The following is a 25,932-nucleotide window of genomic DNA, read 5'->3' as shown; positions in this document are numbered from 1 at the left end:
CGAAATGTCAAAGTCTGTACATGTATTGGTGCCAACGGTATTTCCCGGTATAACTCTATCTAGCGCAAAGTCCATCATCATAAGATATATAGATTAGCTGGAAACGGAATCTGGATGTATTGATTTGTTTTGGCAACAATTTTCACATTGAGTTATCTCTCTTTGGTTAATAGTATACTCTCTCTCTCACCCCTTCTAAGGAAATGAATAAACGTGCTTTGTTAACATCAAATACTAATACACGATAAACTGGTAATATGTACATAAAGTACATTTAGACTCAAAGACGCGAAGGGGTCTTACTATTAGATTCTATAGCTTATATTACAGATCTATACGTGCGATTTATCATTGAAATGAACTGAACTTTATATATTTTACAACGATTAATAAACAGGTTCTCTATAACTTACTTTTAATATCAAAATATCTTCCGGTGGTACGGATGATATTAGCGCAAGGGGGTCCTTGATTATTGATTTATTACTAATTAGCTTAGAAAGTCTTAAGATAAATTAAAGTGATTTTCACACACAAATTGTTGGCCCTCTTGCAGTGCCTGCAAGCAATTTTGAGTAATTTTGAGTACTTGTACTTACATCCCCCTTTCGGATTCACTGCTGACGACCAGATTAGATATCAATACAAAAAACCAAATTTAATATTTTTTAGATTTATACCATTTCTGATATAAGCCTTGGGGGTTTTTTTCAGACAATTGTTTCCTCTAAACTCAAGACATGAACTAAAACATTCAACTCATCAGAGCATAGTTTCTATACGTTACAAAGGGATCTTTCAAAGAATTATTGCCGAGGTACAAGCCTTATTGCACGTCGGAATTTTCTAAAAAAAAAAAAAAATTGCCAATGAAATTACAGATGCAAAAAGGGGGTTTACCTTTTTCCAATATTACTGCACTTGATTTACAATAATGCTATTTCTTTTTCCGTTCATATACTTTAACACCAACTTGCTGAATAGCATATGTTTTGGATGAAAAGATGAGGGTTAGGGGACCTTTTTCCTGTAATCAGTTAAAAAATGTACTTATATTGACCTGTATCTTTGGTTAAACCCAACCCCGTCCCCATTCTAAAAGTCAGTAAATTAGATTCACTAGTGTTAACAAATCATCATAATATCAACAACTTAGAAATTCAATTAAAAAATTGTTATTTATACATACTTTTTTAAAAGTGTGGTGTATCGTTGATGAAAAATGTTGATGTATCTTCATAATGCACATAAATAATTTTGTTCAAAATGCGTTGATTTGGTCCCAAATCTAACGCACTTTAATAAAAAATTTCAAATGGAGTACATGTAATTTTTTCAAAGTGCGTTGCCACAATGCTAAATGGCCCCAAGAGTTCCTCTCCTTTTCACAGCAATTTTTTTAGACATTTCAATAGATTTTGAACAGAACTACAGGTTTTTGGGAGTGGACCAAAATCAATAGAACAAGCAGTATAAGAATTCAATGTTATGTAAACAAAGCTTGAGTCTTTTGCTTAAAAATAATATAAAGCATGAAATTACCATTTATTTGACAAATGGCCACTGGTATACCAGATACACTGATTCATTGTGTTCATTAATGGTAATGTCACCAACAAAGGGAAGCAACATTTGATTGAAACTTATACTGTAAAATGCATATACCTGTGTAAACATTAACAAGGCTCCAGCTTTATTAACAAAATAAAGAATCTTTAACTCTGTATCTTGCTTACAACTAAACATTTGACTTTAAGATTTTTACAAGGCATTAAATATACCAATATTTTCATTCTGAACAATAAAAATAGAAAAAATAAAATGTTGGAGTCCCTTTAAGTGAATTCAAACTTATGAAAAGAAGCAAACTGTGGACACACTACCGGTACATTAGTAAATAGACAACAAAATTAAATTCTTGTGATGGCCATTAACTAATAAAACCAAGGATTTTGTAAGTTTGTCCAATTTTTTTTTCATGTTTCTGAATCAAAGGTTAAGTATATTTCTAAATTAATGTCCTGAAAACTATTCAGTGGCACTTGTACAGAAAACAAAATAAAGTTCAACAAATGATAGATTCTGATGATTTTTAATGTCACTGCTTTGCAATAGTGTAATATAGTGATGCATGTTAATGAATATGTAAAAAAAAAAATGAGGCAAACAATCCATGATTCTCAAGTACATCAATTAATATGGCAAAATGTTTAAACATATACTGATACTTTCATAGCCATCCTCCAAATGTTATCATTCATTTCCATGTAATGGCAAGAAATTTAGTTCCTACCAAAAACAATCATTTTCAACAACACTGAATCTTGAACAGTAAAAAGTATAACATTTTATCAATACATTCTATTTCCATTAAACAACAAGTCTACAGGCATCAGGAACTGGCCTTCACAAAATTCATTTTCATTTTCTTTTTCACACTTTCATCTTTTCCCTCCTCCTCCTCCTTGCTTTCCTCCATTTTATGTTTCTTTGGTGATTCTTGGGAGGTTTCACTGTCTTCTTTCTTCGTTGACTCTGGTGGCTTGTCCGTCTCACAGTTATCCCCCTTGTTCTCCCCCTCACTCTCCTTCTTTTCCTCTACCTTCTCTTCAACTTCTTTCTTTTTTTCTTCATCGTGAAAACCCAGACCTAAATGACCTTTGAACCCACCGGCCATCCTGTGCTCCAGACCCTGTTTAAACTGGTCCTCCAGATCTTCATTAATGTGGACAGTTTCATCCCCTGTAACATAGACATTTGAAATTTACAGGTTTAATCAACCAATATTTACCAAAATGCCACTTGATATTGCAAGGACAACAGTGGATATATATGTTGATTTTGGCATCAAATGATGAAAGAAACTTTGCGTGAATTTGTTGAAAAAAGACACTGAAGCAATATTGTGGTTTCATTAATATTCAAGGGTATCAATTTTCATGGATAAAGTGAAAATCAGTTTCAAGGATACATAAATTCGTGGCCAATGCCCTATCAATATAAAATGTTGATAAAAATTGCACTTCAATGAACATTAAATTTCATGGATGAACTTAACAACGAAATCCACGAAAATTGGTATTCAACGAATATTGATGAAACCACAGTAATCAACCTACTTGATCTAGCATGAACTGCATCGTGGTCCCCAATAATGATCTTTCCATGGTGATCTTTCTATAAAAGAAAAAAATAAATAATCAAAAATGAAAAGGAGGTACTTGAACGAAATGGAAAAAGTTTATTCTATTTCTTTTATTTTAGAAATACATACTAGGTAATGTACCACATTTGACATTTTTGAAAGTCTTAGGGGGTAAATATTGATCCGAGGAATTACCTGTGAGCCACTGATACTATTACAAGCCTCTTTTCTACATGTATTCAGTACTGATCTGACAGCAATGCTTACACAAATCTTCAAAAGTTCTAAGTTGGTGCATTTACACTTTAGCCTTCCATCACTTGTCACTCTTATCTCAGGACAGTCCAGACTCAAGGTTCATGTCTGGAAATTTGGTGCATATATTTAACTTAAGAAAATTGTCACGGTTCAAATTAGGATATATCCCTGTCAATATTGAAGCTGGAACAGCATTTTGAGTATTGGTACACATAATGTAATTCTGCTTGTAAAGCAGGGTTTGACACTAAGGCACGTCCGACCGACATTGTCTAGTAAACGATAGGTCCGGTTGGGTTAAATGTCTGTGTACTAGCCCGACTGGTCGTGTGAAAAAAAAGTGTGCACATACTTTTTCTCTAATATTCATATCAATAGAAGTAAAAGCACTTTTTCCTAACAGGCTTAAATTCTACAAACCGTAATTTAAGTACAACCCAAGGACTAACCTATAGGATGAAGTGGGGGGAATACTCTCTTTTTGATCGGTAACTTGGCCGGAATTTCCTATGAACGAAAAGCCCAAGTCGCCCTGTACACGGAGTTCATATAATCGTGTAATTTAACCCCAAGGGCAATAAAATGATAATTTTTTAATTCTAAAGACGTCTTCACAAACTCACTTTATGTCTCTTGTGATTAATTAATCTAGTCTGTCTTATCTTTAGGGGTTATAAATACGGGTGATGCAACCACAAGCTGTACAAAACGATGTTTATTACTTTAAGGCCAGTGTTGATATAACAGTGAATTTGTTGGTAACTTGCAATTAGCTAATAACACTGCTAAAAAAATCATAAACCCTTTGTTATACAGAGGGTTCCGCTTAATCTGATAGTGTGTTTGTCAGGCAAAAATTATCAGATTAACCGATTGTTAGATAAACCAATTTAGCGTTTTTGTGGTATTTAATTTTGGTATAGAATAAAATACAACTTGTTTCAATACATAATTTATCAACAAACAGATATAATCTGTTTCTCAATAGTTTATAATGAAATAATTTACCTTGCATTAGCAATGAAATAGCATTTTAGTTGTTATTTTGTTTGTAAATGCTCAAAAGAAAATGTTTCCCTTCTTCACTGTTCATTACGATGGTTTCAGAGTGGCGGCCATTTTAACAGGAAGTGATATGGGCTAACTGTCTAAACATTCCCTCTTTTCACCTGGACAATTTATTTTAATTCTTTTTCTGGTATAGTAGAATGCTCTTAAATAATTAATTATGCATGATAACAAATTATTTGAATTTTATTCATTAAGATTTCTACCGCGATGTAAAATTGAGAGTAATCAGAATTTCCTCGATGTCACATGTTCCCAAGCACTTTTGATTCAGAAATTACATGTTTAAATAATGCTTAATGGTGCAAGCCTAGCATGAAATTAACACAGGCAATTAGTAAATGAAAAAACAGTAAAATGTGTACACAGGTAAGGTCAGTCCTGTGTGCGGTCATCCGGAACAACTATCGATGTCGGTAGCTTTCATCTTACGAAGAAGTGAGCCACCCGTGTGTGTTGAAGTGAAACTAATGCCCTGTAAAGAGTTACTGTGTACACAAAAGGGGTGTCAACTAATAAAACAAAGGAATATAGAGGTGTTAGAGGGTGGACTGAACTATCGATGTCGGTATCTTTCATCTATCGACCAGCTGACCATCTGTGTGCGTTGAGCTGTGACTAATCCTCTGAAGCACCGTTATTTGCAAGTTTTAGGCACGTGCCAAGCTGTTTACACAGTGAGAGGTTATACACGAGGTGTGGACATGGTGGAAGAGACGTGAAAACGTTAGCCGATATTTGATCGGCCGACAGAAATCGTATCAGATTAACCGAAAATGACATTTTTTTCAATCAGATTATCAGTAGAAATTACAAAGGCTTATATAGCAAATGGATCGGTGTTTTGATTTTATATCAGATTAACAGAATTATCACATTAACCGCGATCAGATTAAGTGGAACCCTCTGTAATATCTTTTTACAAAATCTAAATCCTCAACATAATGGTTGGGTTGGACTTCCATGTTTCTCTGTTAAGGAGAAGTAAAGTCTCCCTAAAGTTTTGCTGGTCCCTGGTCAACCATTGAATACTTGTATCATTATTAGTACAGTTTGAATAAAATTAAATCTTAAATAGTGTTTGAATGATTCATTATTGGTAAAGATAAACCGATACAATTAAACAGAAATAGGTATTTAATATTTTATGTTTGTCATTTTTAACTTTTAGTTTATTTTTGTCAAAATTGGTCAGGGCTAGTAGTAAAAGAGTCAGGGCTAGTAAAAAATTGCTGAGGTAGCCCGACTGGTCTAGTTATTAAAAAACTTAATGTCAAACCCTGTAAAGCCTCATTGACTGGCTATTTTGTAACATAAATTGCCTGTGATACGTACAATACGGCAGTTTATAAAGCGATAATATGACAGAAGTAAGTATCATATCGAATAACATAGGTTAAAAATTAAATTCATTTATCAATTATAAAATTATAAAAAATGGCTGATTGCATCAAAACAATATCACTAGCTTATTAATAAATCATTAGATTAACCCTATACATGTATTATGGGGAGAGATGCACATTTGTATATGTTGTAAAGAATATAGATATTAAGGATGTTAAAATTGCAAAATTGAAATTGGACAAGATATACCGATACATGTACATCAATTTTTAACCATGACAAGTTGCATTGGGCAAAATTTCCAACACAAATTATGAAAATTTGCACCAAGATTTGTGAATTGGCATCTGTCATATTATGTCAAGTTGAGCAGTGATTCCGATATCAGCAAAGATTGCTGAAATTGAACCAGTTTGACAATCAACTGACAAAGACTTACTTTGGCAGCACCCATAAGGCGCAAGAACTTCTTTTTTCTGTCATCATCCCCCAAGTCCACACCTTCCCAATTGTTAGCTGAGTGGACCTATGACAATATCAACAAGCATCTTATATTAGCATTTGGCTATATGTTTGTATTGGCTAACTGAAATATATTTCAGGTAATTCAACTAAAGAAAATACAGTAGTTCTGTTGGACCCTCTTTAGACAGTTAGATGCCTATCCACTTCTAAAAAGATATTTATATGCTGTAGTCTATTAGTTACATGTAGTAATTCAACTAAACATGTAAAGAAAATACAGTAGTTCTGCTGGATCCTCTTTAGACAGTTAGATGCCTATCCACTTCTAAAAAGATATTTATATACTTTAGTCTATTAATTAGTAGACTATTTCTATCAATGATTTTTACACCGAAAAAAATGTGCAAAAAAAGGAAAATAACAGAGAAAATTCTAGAAGCCGCGTTACATTTTTGGGAGTTTCCTCTTCTTCTTTGTCCGACTTTTGTTTTGATTCCTCCTTCTTTGATGGACAGTTTTCCGCTTTTGTACTCATTTTAATAGTTGCAAATATTTAGCTTGCAATACTATTCTGGGGAAATCAGTATTTTCCCAAAATTCGACAGATGCACTCTTTTTTGTTGAATCCCTACAGTCGTAGTCACCAAGATGTTTTATAGCTTTTCTCTCCATGCATAAAAATCCATGATCAGAATAATATGCTGAATATTCTGTTTAAATATTTGCAAGAATATGCTATCGTGTTATGCAAGTGTAAGTTTTATTTTGCGTGAAATTATCATATTTCATTTGGATAATATGCTCGAGTTACCTATTAAAAAAAACAAATTCATTTAGACGCTTGCATATGAAAGTTTTACTTTCAGTTTACCTTCATTAGCTTGTGTCTTACTTTTAGTTTCAGAATGGCTGAAAAAGATGACATCTTTCATGACATTGTTATGTCTGAAGAGAGGTAAAATTATAGTATGAAGTTAAAAAAATCATGTAACGTTATATTTCGCAGTCAGGTTGACTTCTCAAAACAAAGTCAGCACAATGACATTGACAAGTTTTAGATCTCCATTTGAAAAGATTATCCAACGTGTCCGTATTAGACATGTGCATTTTTATGTAATAAATTGATGTTGTGTTAAAAGAAAAAGTAGTATAAACACATTGAACATAGATACAATGATGTCAGTACTCAACAGAGTGACAGACCTCACAGAACTTATCAAGTAATCAGTTAACCGGTGAGAGAATGCCATCCCTATACTATACTCTGTCCCAAGATATTTTGGATTCACATTTGGCTTAATTGCTTGATATTTATAAATACCTCAGGATTCAAACGATGTTCATTCAAAAGTATGAAAAATTTCCAAGATTTCTCAGTCAAAACGCCCCTGTTAGCTTATCAGGTTTCAATACTATGCTAAAAAATGTGATGTCTACGGAGATTTTGTATTGCAGTAAGCCCGGATGATAACGTTGAAATATTGCGCGATGTATTCCGAGTGTATTCCGAATGGAGAAAAGATGTAAACATTCCCCATTATAAATCTCCGTAAGGAATCTGTTTTCATTCCTGTGAATTTTTCCAAGTGAAAGATGATAATGTGTCAATGAAATTATCTTGGAAAATATCCCTTTCAACTATTTCAATTGCACTTCTTTCACAGGTAAGTGTATTTTTATTAAAAATCGTCCAAATGTGCTGCAAAAATATCTTGGGACAGACTATAGTCCCAAGGTATCCTCGATTCACATTTTGCTTAATAACTCGATATTTGTACATACCACAGGGTTTAACATGCTTAAACGATGTTCCTTTAAAAGTATGAAAAGTTTCCAAGATTTATCCTTTAAAACGCTCCCTCTAGCTTTAATATCATTCGACATACTGCTCAAAATATATGATGACTACGGGGATTTTGTAATACAACAGACCTAGATGACAACGATGAAAAATTGTACAAGGTATTCCAAGTGACTTCCGAATGAAGAAAAGATGTCAACATTCCCCATTTTAAATTAAATCTTCAGAAATCTGAAGAAAACAGTTTTCGTTCCTGTGAATTTTACAGAGTGAAAAATGATAATGTATGAATGAAATTAATTGGATATTTACCCTTTCATCTATTCCAATTTCACTTCTTTCACAGGTATGTGTATTTTTTTTTTAAATCATCCAAATGTGCTGCATTAGTGTCTTGGGACAGACTATATTAAGAATATAATGTGATGGTCAAACTAATTTGATCATGGGTGCCATATTTCTCCTTTGGTAGAGCACCTGACAGGAGATTCAGGGCGCACAATCCCAGTCTGATCCATCATGTTGTTTACTCCCATCATGTTTAATACCTTTGGTGCTGAGACCAGACACTTTACAAGTTGAAATAAGGTCAAGATCTAGTAAAATTTAAGATATAAATTCTTTCCATGATGCTTCATAACAATAGCTTTGTTTGATAGGGTGTACCGGGGCTAAAAATTTTGCTAAACACAATGAAAAATCATGTTTTAAACTGTCATTTTCAATGAAATATGAAGGAAATTAGGAACAAATTTTGGAGTTTTGTCCATTTTTGACTCATTAAAGATATCTAGAATGCCTACAGTCTCTCCAAACACAGTATGAACCAAGCTCTTGACTTCCTTTTTAAAATGATGTCAAATTGAATATAGGTATCGGGATTACTTTTCCCATGATTGAATATTAAATGTCTAGAAAATGTTTTAAAATTTTCTACATAATTCCTTTAGAGCCGTAAAGTATGGGAAAACGATTCTTCAAATCAATTATGACGTCATAATGGTTCTAGCACCAAAAAGACACTCTGGAATCATTCACTAGATCTTTACCTTAATAAATGGTTGGATACTTCAAAGAAACAATGTCAATTAACTTGCAATCCGTAGTAAGTAGCATAAGTGCAGGGAAAATTATTTGTAGGTTCCACCAAGAGGGATTCAGTGCTGGGCTGAATGTAGGCAGACAAACAGGGTCCCAGGAGGGGTGGAAGTTGGGCTGGCAGCAGGGGTCCGCTATTGGCTCAGAGGTACCTTGAAATATTCACCATCTATTATTATAACTCTCAGTACTTTGATAAACTCATAGAGTTCCCATACTTGTAGGTTTTTTTTATTTTTATAGAAGGAACTTGAAGAAAACATTGCATTGGGTTAATGTTGCTGAGTACAACATTCACTATATAGAGGTGCCAGCAGCACATCTTTTCTTAAAGTTCTATCCCTGAATTTGATGAACTTTTCATCACAATGCATGTTAAATACATGTAATCTTAAGCAATACAGTACAAATTATTGTAACAAGTCCATGGGTTTGATTAGTGCCAGGACAGTGATCAATATTTTCATACATTTCATAAAAGACTAAAATAGAACCAAAGCACCATTCCTGCCATTTATTATATTGTTTTCAGGATTTTTTTATTATTTCCAGATTGGATTTTATTCTGGCTTTTGTGGTATACTTCTAGAAAAGTTAAAAGATGTTGACAACAAACAAAGGTAAATAACATCCGCGCATGGTAAATATACAAAAATATTAAACATTTCACATGCGCGAATATAGAGGGTAGCCGCAGGAAATAACTCTTTGAAGACTAAGCTGTAACACTCAGTCTGTTTCAAATACTGGGGCCAGATAGCTCAGTTGGTAGAGCAAGTACATGTAATTAGAAATTCAAAGGGCATGGATTTGAATCTTGATATAGAGACAAAACTATATTCTTTTAGATGTCGGTGTTTGTTTCAGAGTGTGCAAGGTGTTACAGGGTATACTGGCAACACTGGATGACCTCCCCTTGACAGATCCGACCAACCAGGAACTGTTTGACAAGTTAGAGACGGTCAGAGCCAAAGTTAAACAGGTAAGGAATTATCCAGGTCAGGAATAAATTTGTCGCAACAAGTCTTCCCTTTGACAATCATCGCAAGATTATATCAGATCTATACATTGTATCTACATTTATTTAGAATAATGAGTACACTGTATTATGTACAAAACAATGAAAATTTTTTGAATTAAGGCCGGCTGCCCTAAAAATTGACAAAAGTCCAAACTGTTTTTTTCTGCAAAAAATTTAATTGTGATGTTGGTACATATAGAACATGACTGATTCCAATGAAGTTACTTGTTTTAGTTCCACTGAGAAATCTTTAAGTTCAGTGTACTAGGTATATTTCAGGCACGTAGCATCAGGGGGGGCCCGGCCCCCCGACTTTTTGTCGCAGCAACAAATTTTTTAAAATTAACATATAAAAAAGTGAATTAACATGGAGTTGGCCCCCCCACTTTTTTTGAAGTATGTAAAAATAGATATGGAAATAACGAAACGAGGAGTTGAATTGAAGTTACCCCCCCCCCCACGGATTAGGAATTTCATATGATTTGGGGGGGGGGAAATTTTGGTAGGTAAGATTTTGGGAAATTTTTTTTTTTTTGCTTGTCAAGATTGTTTGGATGAGTCTGGCCCCCCCACTTTCAAAAACGATGCTACGTGCCTGTATTTAGTTATACTTCAAAAAGTTAAATTACAATAAAGTTATAACTATTGTGTAGTTCTGTTAAAAATAGTGCAGGGGTGTCAAAAGAAAATTCATATTGCAGCAGATCTAGAGAATTTGATCATTATGCCAAATGGAATTAGGGAATTATATTAAAATGGTTTTGAACTTGAAATAAAGATATCAATAGGTTATACAGCTGTATATATTTCAATTAATTGATTTATATTGTCACTTAATTGATGGCACTACTAGACACAAAGCAAAATTGAAATTTTGATTATTCTTGGATTACAGTTCAGACATGACATTTGGGTTTTTCATTTCATACATTCATCTTTCATTTTCTTTTGACAAGAAAATTAAACTTAGACTTGCCCTAAGGATACTGCTCCTGTTCGAATTTAATAATGAATTTAGACAACTGAGTGCTTTTGATATTAAAAAAATTCTAAATGAACCTTTTGACAATTCCAAAATAAGAAAGTCATTTATCATCATCCATTTCTACGATGGCTTTCGTGTTAATTAGATCTCTCATGCTGTGTGGGAGTTTTTATTCCTGTCTTTGTTAATGTATATCTTCCTTCACAGGTGAACTCGCTTTTGTCAATCAATCTGGAATTCCATTCAAAGAAGCAAGGCGCAAAAGAAATGTCATTCTAGGGTCAAAACAACCTGGACTTGTGAAGCTCTTGATGACTTTCTATTAGAAGGTCAGTTATCAGATTACAATGATATACACAGGTGCATTAATGTGCAGGTTGCCATACTGTTTCTTATAACAGATATGAAACTAGACTTTGTTATCATTTTGGAATAGCTGAAAGCGAAAGTATAAACAATTAAACAGGTATTCTGAATATTGTTATCTCAGATACATTTGTAATTAGAAATAAGAGAAAACTTCTTGGGAGTATTTTAATATCTACTGTAAACCGACTTTTATTCGCGTGCTATAAATTTACGTGACAGCCTCATTGTTTCTTGCAACAAAGCAGTACTCAAATGTCTCTGGTATTTTGTTTTCCAAATACATGTAATCTTCAACTTATATGCCAGTATTTTTTTTAGAAAGTTGCAATATAAAGTTGATAAGTTGGTTTACAATATATATCAAATCCTGGTATCTGGAGTTTGTGTTAACTGGGTTTAACTGTACACGTTTGATTTTGATACTTCTTGTCTGCGAGTCTGATTTAGAAAAAAAAATGAGATTGAAAATTATCAAAAAAATATCAGTTGAAAAGAGGATCTATATAATTATTCACTTTTATTTTTGTTGATGACGTGTAATCACAAATATTTGTTTTGAACACGATACACAGCGGAATATAGAATTTAATGTATATCACAAATATGGAAAGATGTGGGTTTTTTTTTTACAACAATATCTCTGTGGAATTTGATAATGCACTTGCTTCAAACACATAAAGGAGGGCATTAAAATTTGCCTTTGTTATTACCTTTTCCCATATGTATTTTAGAAAAATGGAATGCATTCAAGCAAGAAAACAAGGAACAGCTATTGTTCCCTCTCCCAGAATCTCATAGTCCCAGTACTAACAGCATTTCGGAGGGGGGGGGGGGGGGGGGGGCGACTGGGCCTTGATGATTCGCGACTATATAGCGCCTGCAACTGTCAGTGGGATGTATATATATGTGAAACGATGACAATTTTTATGTATATGATAAATGTAAAGGCCTTCAAATATATTAAGTAATTTGGCACGGTGACTACTTGGATATACAAAGCTATTCATAGCCTCTGTGTACATGTATATCAGCGGGAGATTAAAATGGCATGCGCATTTGATTGCGTAATTGTACATGTAAGATTTGCTTTGGAAAATTAGCTAAAGCTATTCTAGATTGTATCATTAAAATACATTTACCAAATAGACGTATTTACCGAGATATATGTAGGAAGGATATCTTCCATTAATACCAAATCATCAACAATATGAAATTGCTTGGTCTTTTATATGTTTACAAATAAACAATACAAAACAGTTAAAACTATTGTACAAATATGTTCATAAACAAACTTAACAATGTCTAAACGAAATTCAAAATCAAACTTTTCTATATGAAATCTTGAAATTCACATTAATGCGTTTGAGATTTATTGCAACAAAATCATTCCGAGTTTGTTCTGTTAAATTTATAACCTTATCATTATACTACACGTATAAAAAGCCAGTTTTGATTGTCAGTCGCTGAAGAGGTTATTTGAAACCCATCACTGCAAAACTGTCAGAAATAGAACCATTTTGACGAGAGCTTGGGCTTTTAGGTAGTTCTGTCAAACCACAATGTGACGTAGACCTTTCTAATATTTCAGTGCTGGCTACTCTTTGAAATCAACAAGATTTGTCTGGCTCTTGAGCAATCTATGCATATTTCACTAAATACCAGCGTCATTATTCAAAACTTGTTTTGATGCAAGAAATACATAGTTACGTCATACCGAAAGTCCAAGGTCTTCTTAAAATGGTTCTATAATGAAATAACATCAGCTCTAATTTAGCATAATTATTCATGTACATATCAGAGACATAAATAACATCTAATTATGTCTCTGATGTTTATGTCCGATAAATGGATGAATAATTATAACAGTATATGTTTGCACTCAGTGTAATTCTACAATCAAATGTTACTCAAGTCGTTTCTCTAACCCACTTTCATGTGTCGACAAATGAGTGATATTGCGCGGCATTTGCTGCCTGTATGCCAGTTTCCGCTTTTGGAAAAGTCAGTCTTGTTATGTATAACAGTCCGTAAATCGAGGTGACTGCTGGGGTTGCCTTGACATTGCTTGCATTTTTTATCATCGTCTGTTGAAAATGAATTTGATTGGTCGATCGGGAACAGCGAAAGTCGTGTACGCAGGACGAACTTCACGACAGTCGTCTGTTATTTCCACGTGAAATTTTTGCAAAATCTGAAAAAATATACATATTTTACAACAATAGCTCGGTATTTTTTAGATACATGTACATGTAATTTCATAAATTTGTAAATGTTTACGCTCGGTTGATAATTTGCTTTTAATTAACAAAAAATAACAAGGAAATGACCCGTAAACACAATTGCTGGAAAATCATTAAGTGTACATATTGTAGCAACAGACAATAAGCAAGAGTTCGTTAAACGTCGATTGGGGAAATTTATTGAAGACACCAAAATAATTGAAGAAGTGACGCAGTTGAAAAAGAGATGAAAATGTTCAATGAAACAAGTCTAGAGTAACTAATATCCTATGAAAGATTTACAGATAATTTCGGTTCAGCAAGAAACCAGCAAAAAATTCCGAAATATATTTTTAAGAAATTATACTTTATTTACAAGTATTGTAAGTGACCTTGTAACTCTTAAAACTGATATAGATAGTCACGAGTCCTGAGTAGTTTGACCCTTGAACTTTGACCTCCTGATATGAAACTGAAAAGGGGCCATCTTTTCCTTCAGGGAAACCTTTATTTAACCTTTGTCTTTCAAGCATGAGCTAGGTTTTAAAATTATTGAGTGGTTAATGTCAATGCATAGTCTACAGTACTTTGACCCTTGATGTTTTATCTTCTCATCCGGGAAATTGGAGTCATGTATGTACGTGTGTCTTTATGTCTGTCCAACAAAGCGTTTTTAAGTTGTGGATCGAAAATGCTTTGTTGATCACCCTCAGATGCAATACACTACACCCCTTACATTCCTGTTCCAAGATGTGGAGAGAGAGAGAGGGCTTAAAACCAGCAAATTAATGCAAAGTGCGTCTTCATGTTTCGCTAATAAACACCATTTATTAATTTAAAGATAAATCCAAGTTTGAATGAATCGCGGTTGCCGAGGTTTTATTATATATTTTATACAGATGGGCTTTTAATATACATGCACATGTACATGTAAACTGGTATAACATGCAAGTAAGCACGTACCTTTATTGCCGCCAGATGGATTTCTTGTTCAGCGAATCGTCTCCCCAGACAGTTTCTTTTGCCCAACCCGAATGGGAGCACACACAGACCCATCAGACGCTGTGTTGGGGGGTCATGGGCACCCTGCAGCCAGCGCTCGGGGAGGAAGTCCTCGGGGTTCTCGAAATATTCCTCCGACATGGACAGGGTGTTATTGCCAAAAAAGACAAACGTCTAAAAAAGGATAGCCAGTAAATGTTTCAACTGATGGTTTACTGGTTTGTGTAACTTACAGCATACCAACATCATGTACATGTACAATGATGATGAAGGTATTGAGAGGCATTTGCCGTATTTGAAAATTGCAAAATGCCAGAGTTCGGACAATAAAATTATTATATGAATGAGTCAATTTAAGGGGAAGAATTTTTGTGCAATGGATTTTTTTTTTATAATTAATGAGGAAATAAATCCTTGCTCGGAGAAATATTGGGACGGATTGCATGTTGCATTTCATTTTTGTTGGAATTCCAATTGTTATAGGAAGAAAACATTACATTAAACATTCTGTCATTCATATCTTAAGATTCTAGCTCAATCATTACTTGATGTGCTGGTAAAACGGTGTTTAAGGTCGGTGCAGAGGTTAAGAAAAAATTTGACGTCACACCTTTGGTGAAATATTCTTGATATGATTTTAGAAAATATAATATAGGATAAATTAGCACTTGCGATTGGCTAAATGTAATCGGCTGATGTCTTTAAAAGATGCATGCAGAATCTCACCCCTTTGGGTATTTGGTAGCCCTCTATTTCTGTATCCTCAAGAATTTTTCTAGCTATCCCTGTTGCGATTGGTGGGATTCGTCTAGACAATACGGGGTAAATATAAAATGAAATACTTAATCAAATACATGTATGATCACAATTGTATTGTCAGAAACCATGAAAGAGATAGAAAACCTGAATGTTTCTTTGACACACGCTTTCAAATAAGGCAAATGTCCGAGGGTATCCACAGTCACCGGGGAATCCCCTATATTGGTCTTTATCTCATTATGAAGTTTTTCTTGCTTGTCTGGCGATTTCCCAAGCAACCAAAACATCCACATTAAGAACTGTGAAACCTGCAAAGTATTATTTTAATCATAATAATCAATTCTTAATGATTATATTCAATATTCTGACCATAAATACTGAGGTTTCATTAGAATTCATGGGCATCGATTTTCGAGGATTTAGTGATAAATCGCAGTTTCAAGTAAATATAAATTCGTGGCAATTGATCCTACAGTAAAATGTTTTAAGATATTGCATTTTAATAAACATTCATGTAAACAAAAAATCCACCAAAATAGGTATTTAACGAATATTTGAAGTGAAATCACAGAACGTGTAATCTTTCTCAAAGTTGAATTTGCCGTGTTGGAAAAAGCATGAGGAACGATTTTGTGATAAACTATACCACCATGCAAAATGTTTCGATAAGATCTAGAGGTTCCGGATTGCAAAGTGATGAGCATATTTTGTAAATTCGTTGCTTCTTAAATTGGTATTTGGTCCTGTTTAATTTCATACGTTCAAGTTTAAATTTTTGGTAGTATTTTTCTGATTTTGCAATTTTTGTTTTACCTTAATTTGAACTACAATAACTTCAGTGTTTTCTCAGTATCGTACCAGTGTGTATAAAGTTTTAATTTTTTTTATTTATCAATGTTTTATACTGAATAAAAGAAATCAACATCGTTTCTAAAAAAAAAAAAACAACATGTAACTAACCTGCTCTACTCCACCAAATAACAGGGCGGTCATGAAGTTGACAATAAATTCATTTGGCATCCGTCCATTTTGAATTAGAAATCTAAGGATCGTTTGCTCCTCTCCGAATTTGCCGGACTGAGATCCCTCGGTCAAGTTCCTCTGGTTTTCTAATTCTGTTCGTGCTTCATCGACGTATTTTTCACTTATTCTACAAAAGTTAGTAATTTTAAGATGAGCAAGTTACTTTATGTCGCTTTCTCGATTTTCTCATGCATGTAAAAAAACATACTAGTATAACAGATGCGCCTCCAGGAATCCTTCATTAAACGAGCTGTACGTGTATTTTATGGTTTTTCAATTTTCTAAGTTATCAATTATCGTTTAACATTCAACTACACATACCTTTATGCGGGTATTTTCAGATTTTAACAAATTCTCTTTCAATATTTTAGTTAAAACGATAAATGAACAAGTTCACTTATTTTTATGCTACTGTCCTTAACAAAAATTTAAATTATTGAGAATCAAAATTTCTGTATGACAACTAGTTGTCATGTACAAATTTTGATTCTCAATAATCAAAATTTTTGTGAAGGACACTACTTAATTTCAACAATTTAAGCGAGATTTCGATTTATTTAAAAAAATTATTGTTAACGTTCATTTTAAACCTTTTTGTAGAACATGGAGATGGTGGTTCACATTATACCTGTAAACGTTATCGGCAGCGGTCTCAAACTCCGTGTACAACTTGGTTCGCCATAGCTTATAGGTCGGAACTGTGTAAATACTTTGTCCGACTAATTCCATGAACCGACTTATGCTGCGGAGAAAAAGTTGAAGTTCCGGATCTGGATCTGGTTTCCCCATGCTCTGTAGAAATCCAATCTTCTTGTCGAAAGCCACTACGGAGTTGGCTGCAAAATCAAAGAAAGGTGTACAATGTGTACATGTTTAATAATGCATGTCATTGCTATGTCTTCATAATCTGTCAATATTAGAACCATGCATTTTAATTTTTGGATATTTTTTCTTTAATTAACAAGTTGTTAATGTGATAATACTTACCATCAGCCGAATACCTCATGAAAGCTTCCTTAACGTCAGGATTATTGTTGCCATAGTTTGAAAGCCACGTGACCAATTCTTCGGCGCACTGATTCTGCACGGGTATATACAGCTTGATTACGCTTGGTTTAATGCTCTGCTGTGCTGGGCTTCGTATGCTTTGCCAATCTGGACCTTTCCTTTATAAATAGACATGACAAAAAACTGCATTGTAGTGCACATGCACAAATTTATTATTAAACTTGAATCATAGGCCGACATTAGTTAATTAAATATTTTAAATCAATTAGGAATCTCCTAATGTCACAAATTATAACACTATGTTTACTGGATATTAAACATGGCTCTCTTCGTGCGTTTTGCATAAGTTTCCATCAATGGAACCGGATAACGTTCTGGGTAAGGTCCTTCATGCGCCATCACCTTGCTGATAAGTTCCGGGTCAAACAAAATGAGACAGTTCTTAGACCCAAGGCGAATCCGCGACATTTTACCATATTGTTTGTGTAGTTCACGAAAAAACAAATGTGTGTCTTTATTTTTCCCTGAAACGTAATTGGCGTAAACTCAGGCATCTCTCAACCTTGCATTTGCAGTACATTTGTAAATAAGATTGCTTGTTATAGCTATGATATTGACTGCATTATTATTTACCGGTATTGTTTATGCAAACATATTAATTGTGTAAATTACACAAAAGGATTGGATGATCAAATGGAAAATTATCGGTATTGTTCAGTTTGCTATTAAGAATATTACGATTAAAAAAAGCACACGCAAAAATTACTGATACTCTTCATAAAAAGAATCGAGCACACTAGTAAAACAGCAGTAGAGCGATGTCCTAATAATTTTAGACTTTCAAATAAAAACACTGTTCAGTACTCACTGTAAGAACGGAACTGCAATGCATTTCCTATGAAGGGGACGTTGTAAATCCCCTCGGGTCCCGGGACATCTGAGAGAGTTCGGGCAGCCCCGGGGCATTTCTCGCTGCCTTTGAATGCTCGGGATACGGCGGATGTGACATACTGGCAAGCGAGAGCTCTTTGGAAACTGTTGTAGTGGGTTTTACAAATCAGCCGAGTCATGCCTGCTGAAACATAAAAAGATATGCCGCCTTTATTGTCTCTTCGTGTATCTCTATATCTACATTAATATACCGCTCAATTAAATACTAAACATTTCATCATTTTGTACATATTTGTCTACGAGTTCACCCACGATTGGTGAATCACGTAATTGGATTATCTTATAAATGTCTATATTTAATTTACACGTGTTTAATTACAAATAAACTGTTTTTATTCTCTGATTATTAATATAATTGCATTATGTTTTCTGTATATCTGCCTTTTAAAATATATATGTAAATTGTTCTATTGTTCGTTTGTAACATCTGGTGTTGTTAATTGAATAAATGAACTTGAATTTGTGTATGTAAAATAATATATCTTTTTTTTTTTATCAGTCGCATACAGACAAAATGACAATGAATAGGGGAAATCATTACAAGCGATTAAATACAGCATGAGTGGAAATGAAATGTGTTTGTGGTAGTGTGTAACGTTAACCATATAAATGTACCATGTTGATTGTTAAAAAAAAGCTCTCTCTGTCTAGTATCACACTTCTCCTATTCATATTTATTTCTTGAGTACAAATGACACTCGGTGCCTCCACAAAAAAGATGAGCGAAATAAAAAGTTCCAAATATGTTTTTTTCTTGAAATATTTCATATTTCTCAAGAGTTGAAAATTATATATATATATATATATATATATATATATATATATATATATATATATATATATATATATATATATATATATATATATATATATTTTGAGAATTCTTAAAGTTTCATGGCGGCGGACCCAAGTTGCAGTTCATCAGAGTGACCATTTTGAGTCTCTTTTTTAAGGGGGGGGGGGATCCGGAACCACCCCCTTCTTTTCTAAATGATTTAAAAGCTTGTACGAATCTGAAAGGGAGTTTGACCCCTCCTTCTGCCTTTTTATCTCCGATTCAGCTTCACATAGTAAAATTACGAATAACAGCCTAACATCCACCCTTACTGCAAACTGCAAAGAAACACACGGACCCCCCCCCCCCCCCCCCCCCAACTGGGAAAAAAATATAGATCCTTGCATGAAGGAGAACCAAGGCAGAGGTTTTTTTTCCCATAAATTAAATTCTAGCATATATGAAAATGTCCCAATTAGCATATACATTTTTTTCCTGGCCCTAGTGATAGCAATATACAAATGTATATAGTATAATCATATGGACAAAACAACTTGTACACGTTGAACTCACTGGTAAAGTAAAACACTATAATTGTTAATTTTCTCACCTCTCAAATTATTATTTTTCTTTTGGTTCATGGTAAAATCGATTTGAATGTATTAATTCAAAAAGTAAACGAGACCTTTCCATGCGTGTATTGTGAAAGATAAATAAATCGCGTTCCAAAAATTCGTCGTACCAAAGGTAATTGTTACAAGAACATTTAGATCTTCCCTAAATAGCCACGTGATGAGGTATCACGTCACAAAACTCCATTAAAGTGATGAATGCGTTATTAACGACAGAATAAAAAAATAATATCAAAGAATTTGGGTTTGTAAGTAATTTTCATATGAGCTATAAAAAGTTGTTTTCTTGCAAATTGATAAAACAAATCATTAACATAGCCGAATAAATGAACTCTTGTTGAATAAGTACAACCCATAGATCTCACCAAATCATGATAGCGAATTGCCGACATATTCAGACGGGATAACTGCGTACACATTTTTACAAGTTATTGAATAATGAATTCAAGATATGGCCTTGACGAGTGTAATAGGGTCACACTGATGATGCTGTACCGATACCGTGGAGATCAGACAAAAAAGACTGAATGAACCGAAATTGTACTCAGAAATTACCCAAAGATCACTAGGTCTCGCGAGATTTCATTCATTTCCAATTTCGTTGGCAAAAACCCTTAAGTTAGGAGAGCTCTTTCATCAACAAGGTCGGAGAATTTCTTGAGAAGAATGACAAGAATTTGGAATCAAATTATGTAGAGAATTTTCCATTTGATCATCAATGAAAGTGTACTTTCTTTTAAATGCTGACGGAATTATCGAAATGTAAATTGCAATGATTTGCATCCAAAGTAGATTTATGGTATGTTATGATAATTGCATGCATTATACATACGTCTATGAAACATGCCAGTTTCTAATTTTATACTGTCCGCACATGAATGCAGAAATACTAATTGTTGAATAACAAATACAAGGACATATAGTACAATGATGGTATTTTTAAGAAATGGGTGTCCATGTTCTCTAGCTAATAATCAGATTATATCGTACGTGTATCAAAAACAATATACAAACATTAGTTGTTGTTTAGGTTTCTTTTCTTTTTGGGGAGGATCGTTTTCTTTTCTTTTTCTTTTTTTTTTGGGGGGGGGGGTAAAGTTAGAAAAAAAACAAGTGACAGATTATATGGAAACATGATTTTTTTTTAAAATAAAATTTAATGCCATATGCTAAGTTCAGTTTTATTTTTGTTTAAATCATACATGTATTTGACACAGATATTTCTCAAAGTGGGGATTCTCTAGTTCAACAATTTATTTCACGTAGGTGTGTTTGTTTTTTTTCTAAAGAAAGAGAAACTTTTTTATAGTGGCAGTTTTAAAGATTTATATTTAAGAAGGTTTGATGGTGACAGCCATTTTTAGACTGTTTTGGTCTCTTTTTTAAAAAGAGCTCTTTATAAAAGTATAGGAAAATACCAAAATACAAAGAAGATAAAAATATATGGGTTTGTTTCCTTACGAAATAATATCGATAATTAATGGCAAAACAAATCATATTTTTAAATTTTAAGTAGATCTGATGGTTAATCTGTTGACCATTCAGTCCCCTTAAAGACTTACAATTACGCTTTAACTATTAACACAAAATTCACAGCACAGACTAACCTGTACAAGCATGTTACATACACATATACCCGGTAATTTTACTCACGATATATCGTATGTACCGGTACATGTATTCAATTCTAGGTACTTTTTGTTCCTGACCAAATTATTTTTTACCCATAAAAGCATATTGAAGATTTCAAAATATGATATTGCTTTTTGTAGTGAGTGAGAACCAAGCGGATTTTAATTTTGACATGCATATACGGGGTGCTTTAACAGTTATTCATGTATTAGTTGAACCATCTTCAACACCATGTTTGACCAATTTCTTGTAAAACAATAACAAGTAAGAGATATTAAATTAAATTAATACTGTACAGTTTAACTTCTGGATAGTTTCATCAGACTATATATGACACAGAATTGATAAGGAAGAAAATAAAATTGGTCAATTTATGTAGAAAGAATTTCAGAGTTTTGTCAATAAAGATTAAGAATTGATAACAGTTATATTCCGTTATACAGGATTTCGCCAGCTTGGTTTTAATTTACAGAAGTGTAGTATTGTAAGAAGAAATTCCAGATAATTGGAAAAGTGCAAATAAAATTAATACAATAAATGTGAACAATCATAAATATAAAAAAAAAAGCGACAGAAGACGCCCAAAGTTTTTTTCTTACAATACAAACATTGAAATTACTTCATTATGTTGAATTCCATGAAAATTGAAAAATGAACTAATTTGGAATTTCCTAGAACTCATGTGTCAAAGTAGATTGACATCTGACAAAAGACTCCATTTGTTCATTACAATACATTCATGTTAAGAAGTTTCACTTGAACTACTTCATTCTGTTAAATATTATGAAAATAATTTGAAAAACAAATTATTATGGAATTTCCTAGAACGCTTGCGTCACAAACAAAAAGTAATCCAGCGATGAATCTATTACATAATTCATCTTTAAGTTTATGGACAAATTAAAGTTATTTATAAATAGGTTAAACCGTACAGAATGATTGATCACACATAAAATTTACAAAATTAAAAAAGCGTACTGTTAAAAAGGGGCAATAAAGTAGTGATGCATAATATTTCATCAATGCAGTAAAATTAAATACCTTGTTCCAGCCCTTTGAAAATAAGATGAGTATTCGTGTTAGATAAATCATAAAGAATCCTCGTTCAAAGAAAACTATCCATTTAGTTCATATGCACTGGATACTCCATACTCCAGATACCATTTTAACATGTTTAATATGCTTATTTGAAACATATTTATTTGTAAAAAAAAAAAACACAAAAAAAAACTATATTTTATTTTTCTGCTTTTGAGACCTTCATATTAAAAACAGGGAACAAAAAAACTAAGAAATAAAAAAAATATTCATATTGGCATTATTTAATAAAATATTCATCTTATAAGGTACGAAACAATAAATTCGTTTGATTTGACTGTGATCAAATTGGAGTCAAGTATAGCATATCTTGTCATCGCAGGAAACATAATACATCTATTATAATTCTTGGTTGATAGTTGTGCATTCTCTGCTTGTAATACTTGTTGTGTAAAAACCTGCGTATGTCCAATGAACTTTTAAAAGAGTTATCATATATGTTGACAAATACCGGCATATTTTCGCATATATATTTCCTCTTCTTTAGTCAAACGTACCACAACCGATTAAATCGCTCAGCTAATTCTTAATTTTGGACAAAGAAATACGAAAAAGGATGAAGTTATAAAAAATCTGTCGACTTACCTGAGAACCAAGGTTGAATATTATCCTGATTTTGATCTGACCTATACGGTGATGTTAACCCACTTGGGGTTCCCTGTATGAATGAAACTGGTATGCCCCAGCTTACATACATGTGCATAAGCCTGAGCCATCAACACAGTACATGGCGTACGATATGTTAATTCTAGTACAAGTGCTATATATACAACGCACTGCTTTGTTTGCATCGGAAGAATTTTTTCATTGTCAATTACCTGCATAAAATGATTATCTAAAATTTCGTTTAAAATATCGCTGAATTTTTATTTATATCGATATACGACTAGTACAAAATAGAACAATCAAGAAAACATGCTCGCTTTTTACTGCATTTGAGTGCAATGTACCTATTTTTTACGCATACTATTGTTTTAAAAAATACTTTGCCCTTCTTTTTACCAACTGAACAACCTAAGTCCCCTTACCTTGGAAAAAGGACCCATGAAATATTTTAGAACGTGTGTTAACATGGAAATGTCGATAGAATGTTCCTTTAGGAAGAATAACTTTGGGTCCTAATATAGCCCCCTAAAACTGTCACTGTATAGAATTTCTTATTAAAGCATGCACGAGTTCTCTTATATTATACAGCAATATACTAGTATCTGGTTACACGTAATACGTTTACCCATGTTACCCAGTACACAACGTAATGTTATCCTATTTGGACTGATGAAATATGTTCCTATATTCTATATCAGAGTTCATCCTACACAATAATAATCTGGAATAAGTACTCTGTATACATATGTCCATATTGTTTGTTTAAAATTTTATTACAAATCTTTGATTGTTAATGAGCGATTGGTTTGTCTGGGGTATAAAAAACCACTAAATGTTAAATAACGTCATATTCTTTGCCAACATGGTTTGAAAAATAACTTAGCAGACGATGGTAATTGTGCCAAAGTCAGTAAAATTATTGCTACCAATGCACAAAGTGAGTGAAAAAAGGAAATACGTAGGAGAAAAAATGCAGAAGTCACACTTTGAGATCTGTTATAAGAGAGAGAGCATTAAATATTCACATACTGCAAAATCTCAGTAAAATTGTTAATTTAGAATGAAAAACAATGGTAGTTCATATAAGAACGATGTGTAAAATACATGTTCAGACCATATGTTCCTTCTTCTGGACCTTTTACCCACAGAGTGGGTTTAAGGTACATGTAAATAATGTGCAGTGATCTTGAACAAAATTGAACAATGGTCAAGGTCATACACGACGTTTGTGGAAAAAATCGCAATATTTCTCCCTTTGCTAAAAGAAGTTTTCTGAATTGGTTTTTATATATACTATCGACCTTTATTAAAGTGGACCTCTGAAATTGTAAAACTGCGTCATTGATGTTTAGTTTCCAGTCTTGTTTTCTTAATTTTATTGCAAAGTATTGCACAGTAAAACTTAAATTAATTTTTTTTCATTTGAAATTTGAAAACATTAATTTTTTGGCCTGTTTTGTACCTTCTATCTATGGTTCAAGTTTTAAGTCTGAATAATTAAGGAATCTCTTGTAATGGCCCTGGTACTACTTATCAGAAAACGCTTGGACTTTGAAATTGTTAAACTGTCTCAATGATGTCTAATTTTCATTTTTTTTAATATGATTTTTAACTTGAAAGAAAATTCAATCATTTATTTTTACATATCTTTCATTTTCTTGTGAAATGTTACATAATTATTGTATATTTTTAATTTTTATCACATAATTTTGTTTCCATATTTTTTTTTTAAATTGATATTTCCTTTTTTTGACAGGAAGGGGGAAGAAGTGTTTCGGTTGTCTTGTTACATCACATGCATGAACCAATCATACACACGCAGAGATAATCACGATTGAGCAAAATTTATAAGCGAAAATGACAAACGTGCATGGCAGATTAAAACTATATGCAACATTTGTGGACCAGCTATTATCGTTATAGGAAATGATATCCACATCCACAGTGTATTTATGCAGGTAAACAATCTTTAAATTAGATTCAAATATATAAAGGTAAAAAAAAATTGATAGATTTCACTCTGTTTAATATGATCTATCAATTTTTAAAAATTTTCAGTCAAAGGGTTTTTAAGTTATCTAGACAAAATTTTGGATTTTTTTCTTTTCTTGACCCTGAGATAGGGCCAATAGTAAAAATTAAACAACAAAACATCAAACGTTAAGTGTAATGTTTTTGTTCTTTGTTTCAAGTTCGAAGTCCTTCTGTCAAACTATTTTCAGGAAATGACTGAGAGTAAATTTTTCCTTATTTGACCTTCAAATTAAGTTATAGGTCAAGGTAAAAAGTCGGTTTGGTTCAGCTAGGTTTTGTGCCATCTATCTATGGTACAAGTTTAAAGTCTGTAGGGAAAGGGACTCTTATGTTATGGCCCGGACAATATTTTTCAAAAAATGCTTTATAATAAATGTTGATATAATCTAGTTACGTTTTATATCATTTACCTACAGTATAATTTTAAAGTTTGATAAAGGTATCTAATGTCATTATCGATGTATTTTTTCATAATAAGATTGACCTTGCGATACAAAATAGATACAAAATAGGTCTAGGCCAAAAGTTGGATATGAGTCGCTTCTTTTATAGATCATCTATTTCTATCTATAATTTGACTTTTGAATAAAAATATTTATTTTGGTTGAGTTCAGCTAGATTAGGTACCATCTATAT

The 25,932-nt window shown here is 32.9% G+C and overlaps 3 protein-coding genes across 5 annotated transcripts; 1 reads left to right on the top strand and 2 right to left on the bottom strand.

Annotated features, from left to right (window-relative positions):
• Positions 1-2,076: 2,076 nt before the first annotated feature.
• Positions 2,077-6,950, bottom strand: LOC128183317 (small acidic protein-like). Its single transcript, XM_052852278.1, has 4 exons — positions 6,732-6,950; positions 6,258-6,344; positions 3,120-3,177; positions 2,077-2,742 (listed from the first exon to the last, which is right to left on the bottom strand). The coding sequence occupies exons 1-4, from the start codon at positions 6,816-6,818 to the stop codon at positions 2,393-2,395; spliced, it is 582 nt and encodes a 193-aa protein (XP_052708238.1). The 5' UTR covers positions 6,819-6,950; the 3' UTR covers positions 2,077-2,392.
• On the top strand, positions 6,943-17,290 carry LOC128183318 (protein LTO1 homolog). Of its 2 annotated transcripts, XR_008243575.1 has the most exons (7): positions 6,943-7,036; positions 7,182-7,238; positions 9,225-9,330; positions 9,735-9,802; positions 10,050-10,164; positions 11,396-11,517; positions 17,161-17,290. XR_008243575.1 is itself a non-coding variant. In XM_052852279.1 (6 exons), the coding sequence occupies exons 1-6, from the start codon at positions 7,029-7,031 to the stop codon at positions 11,465-11,467; spliced, it is 426 nt and encodes a 141-aa protein (XP_052708239.1). In that variant the 5' UTR covers positions 6,943-7,028; the 3' UTR covers positions 11,468-12,380. The 2 variants fall into 2 exon arrangements, 1 of the variants encoding a protein (XP_052708239.1); XM_052852279.1 differs by lacking the exon at positions 17,161-17,290 and having other exon boundaries at positions 11,396-12,380.
• On the bottom strand, positions 12,766-23,415 carry LOC128183315 (1,25-dihydroxyvitamin D(3) 24-hydroxylase, mitochondrial-like). 2 transcript variants are annotated; one of them, XM_052852275.1, is made up of 11 exons: positions 23,242-23,415; positions 22,600-22,611; positions 18,437-18,643; positions 17,876-18,092; positions 17,548-17,726; positions 17,189-17,396; positions 16,498-16,687; positions 15,682-15,845; positions 15,505-15,586; positions 14,740-14,952; positions 12,766-13,748 (listed from the first exon to the last, which is right to left on the bottom strand). In XM_052852275.1, the coding sequence occupies exons 1-11, from the start codon at positions 23,357-23,359 to the stop codon at positions 13,635-13,637; spliced, it is 1,704 nt and encodes a 567-aa protein (XP_052708235.1). In that variant the 5' UTR covers positions 23,360-23,415; the 3' UTR covers positions 12,766-13,634. The 2 variants fall into 2 exon arrangements, with proteins under 2 accessions (XP_052708235.1, XP_052708236.1); XM_052852276.1 differs by having other exon boundaries at positions 18,437-18,640.
• Between the last annotated feature and the right edge of the window lie 2,517 nt (positions 23,416-25,932).

The sequence above is a fragment of the Crassostrea angulata genome, chromosome 5 (assembly GCF_025612915.1).
Source record: "Crassostrea angulata isolate pt1a10 chromosome 5, ASM2561291v2, whole genome shotgun sequence".
Lineage (NCBI taxonomy): Eukaryota > Metazoa > Mollusca > Bivalvia > Ostreida > Ostreidae > Magallana > Magallana angulata.
This window is presented reverse-complemented; position numbering and strand designations above follow the sequence as displayed.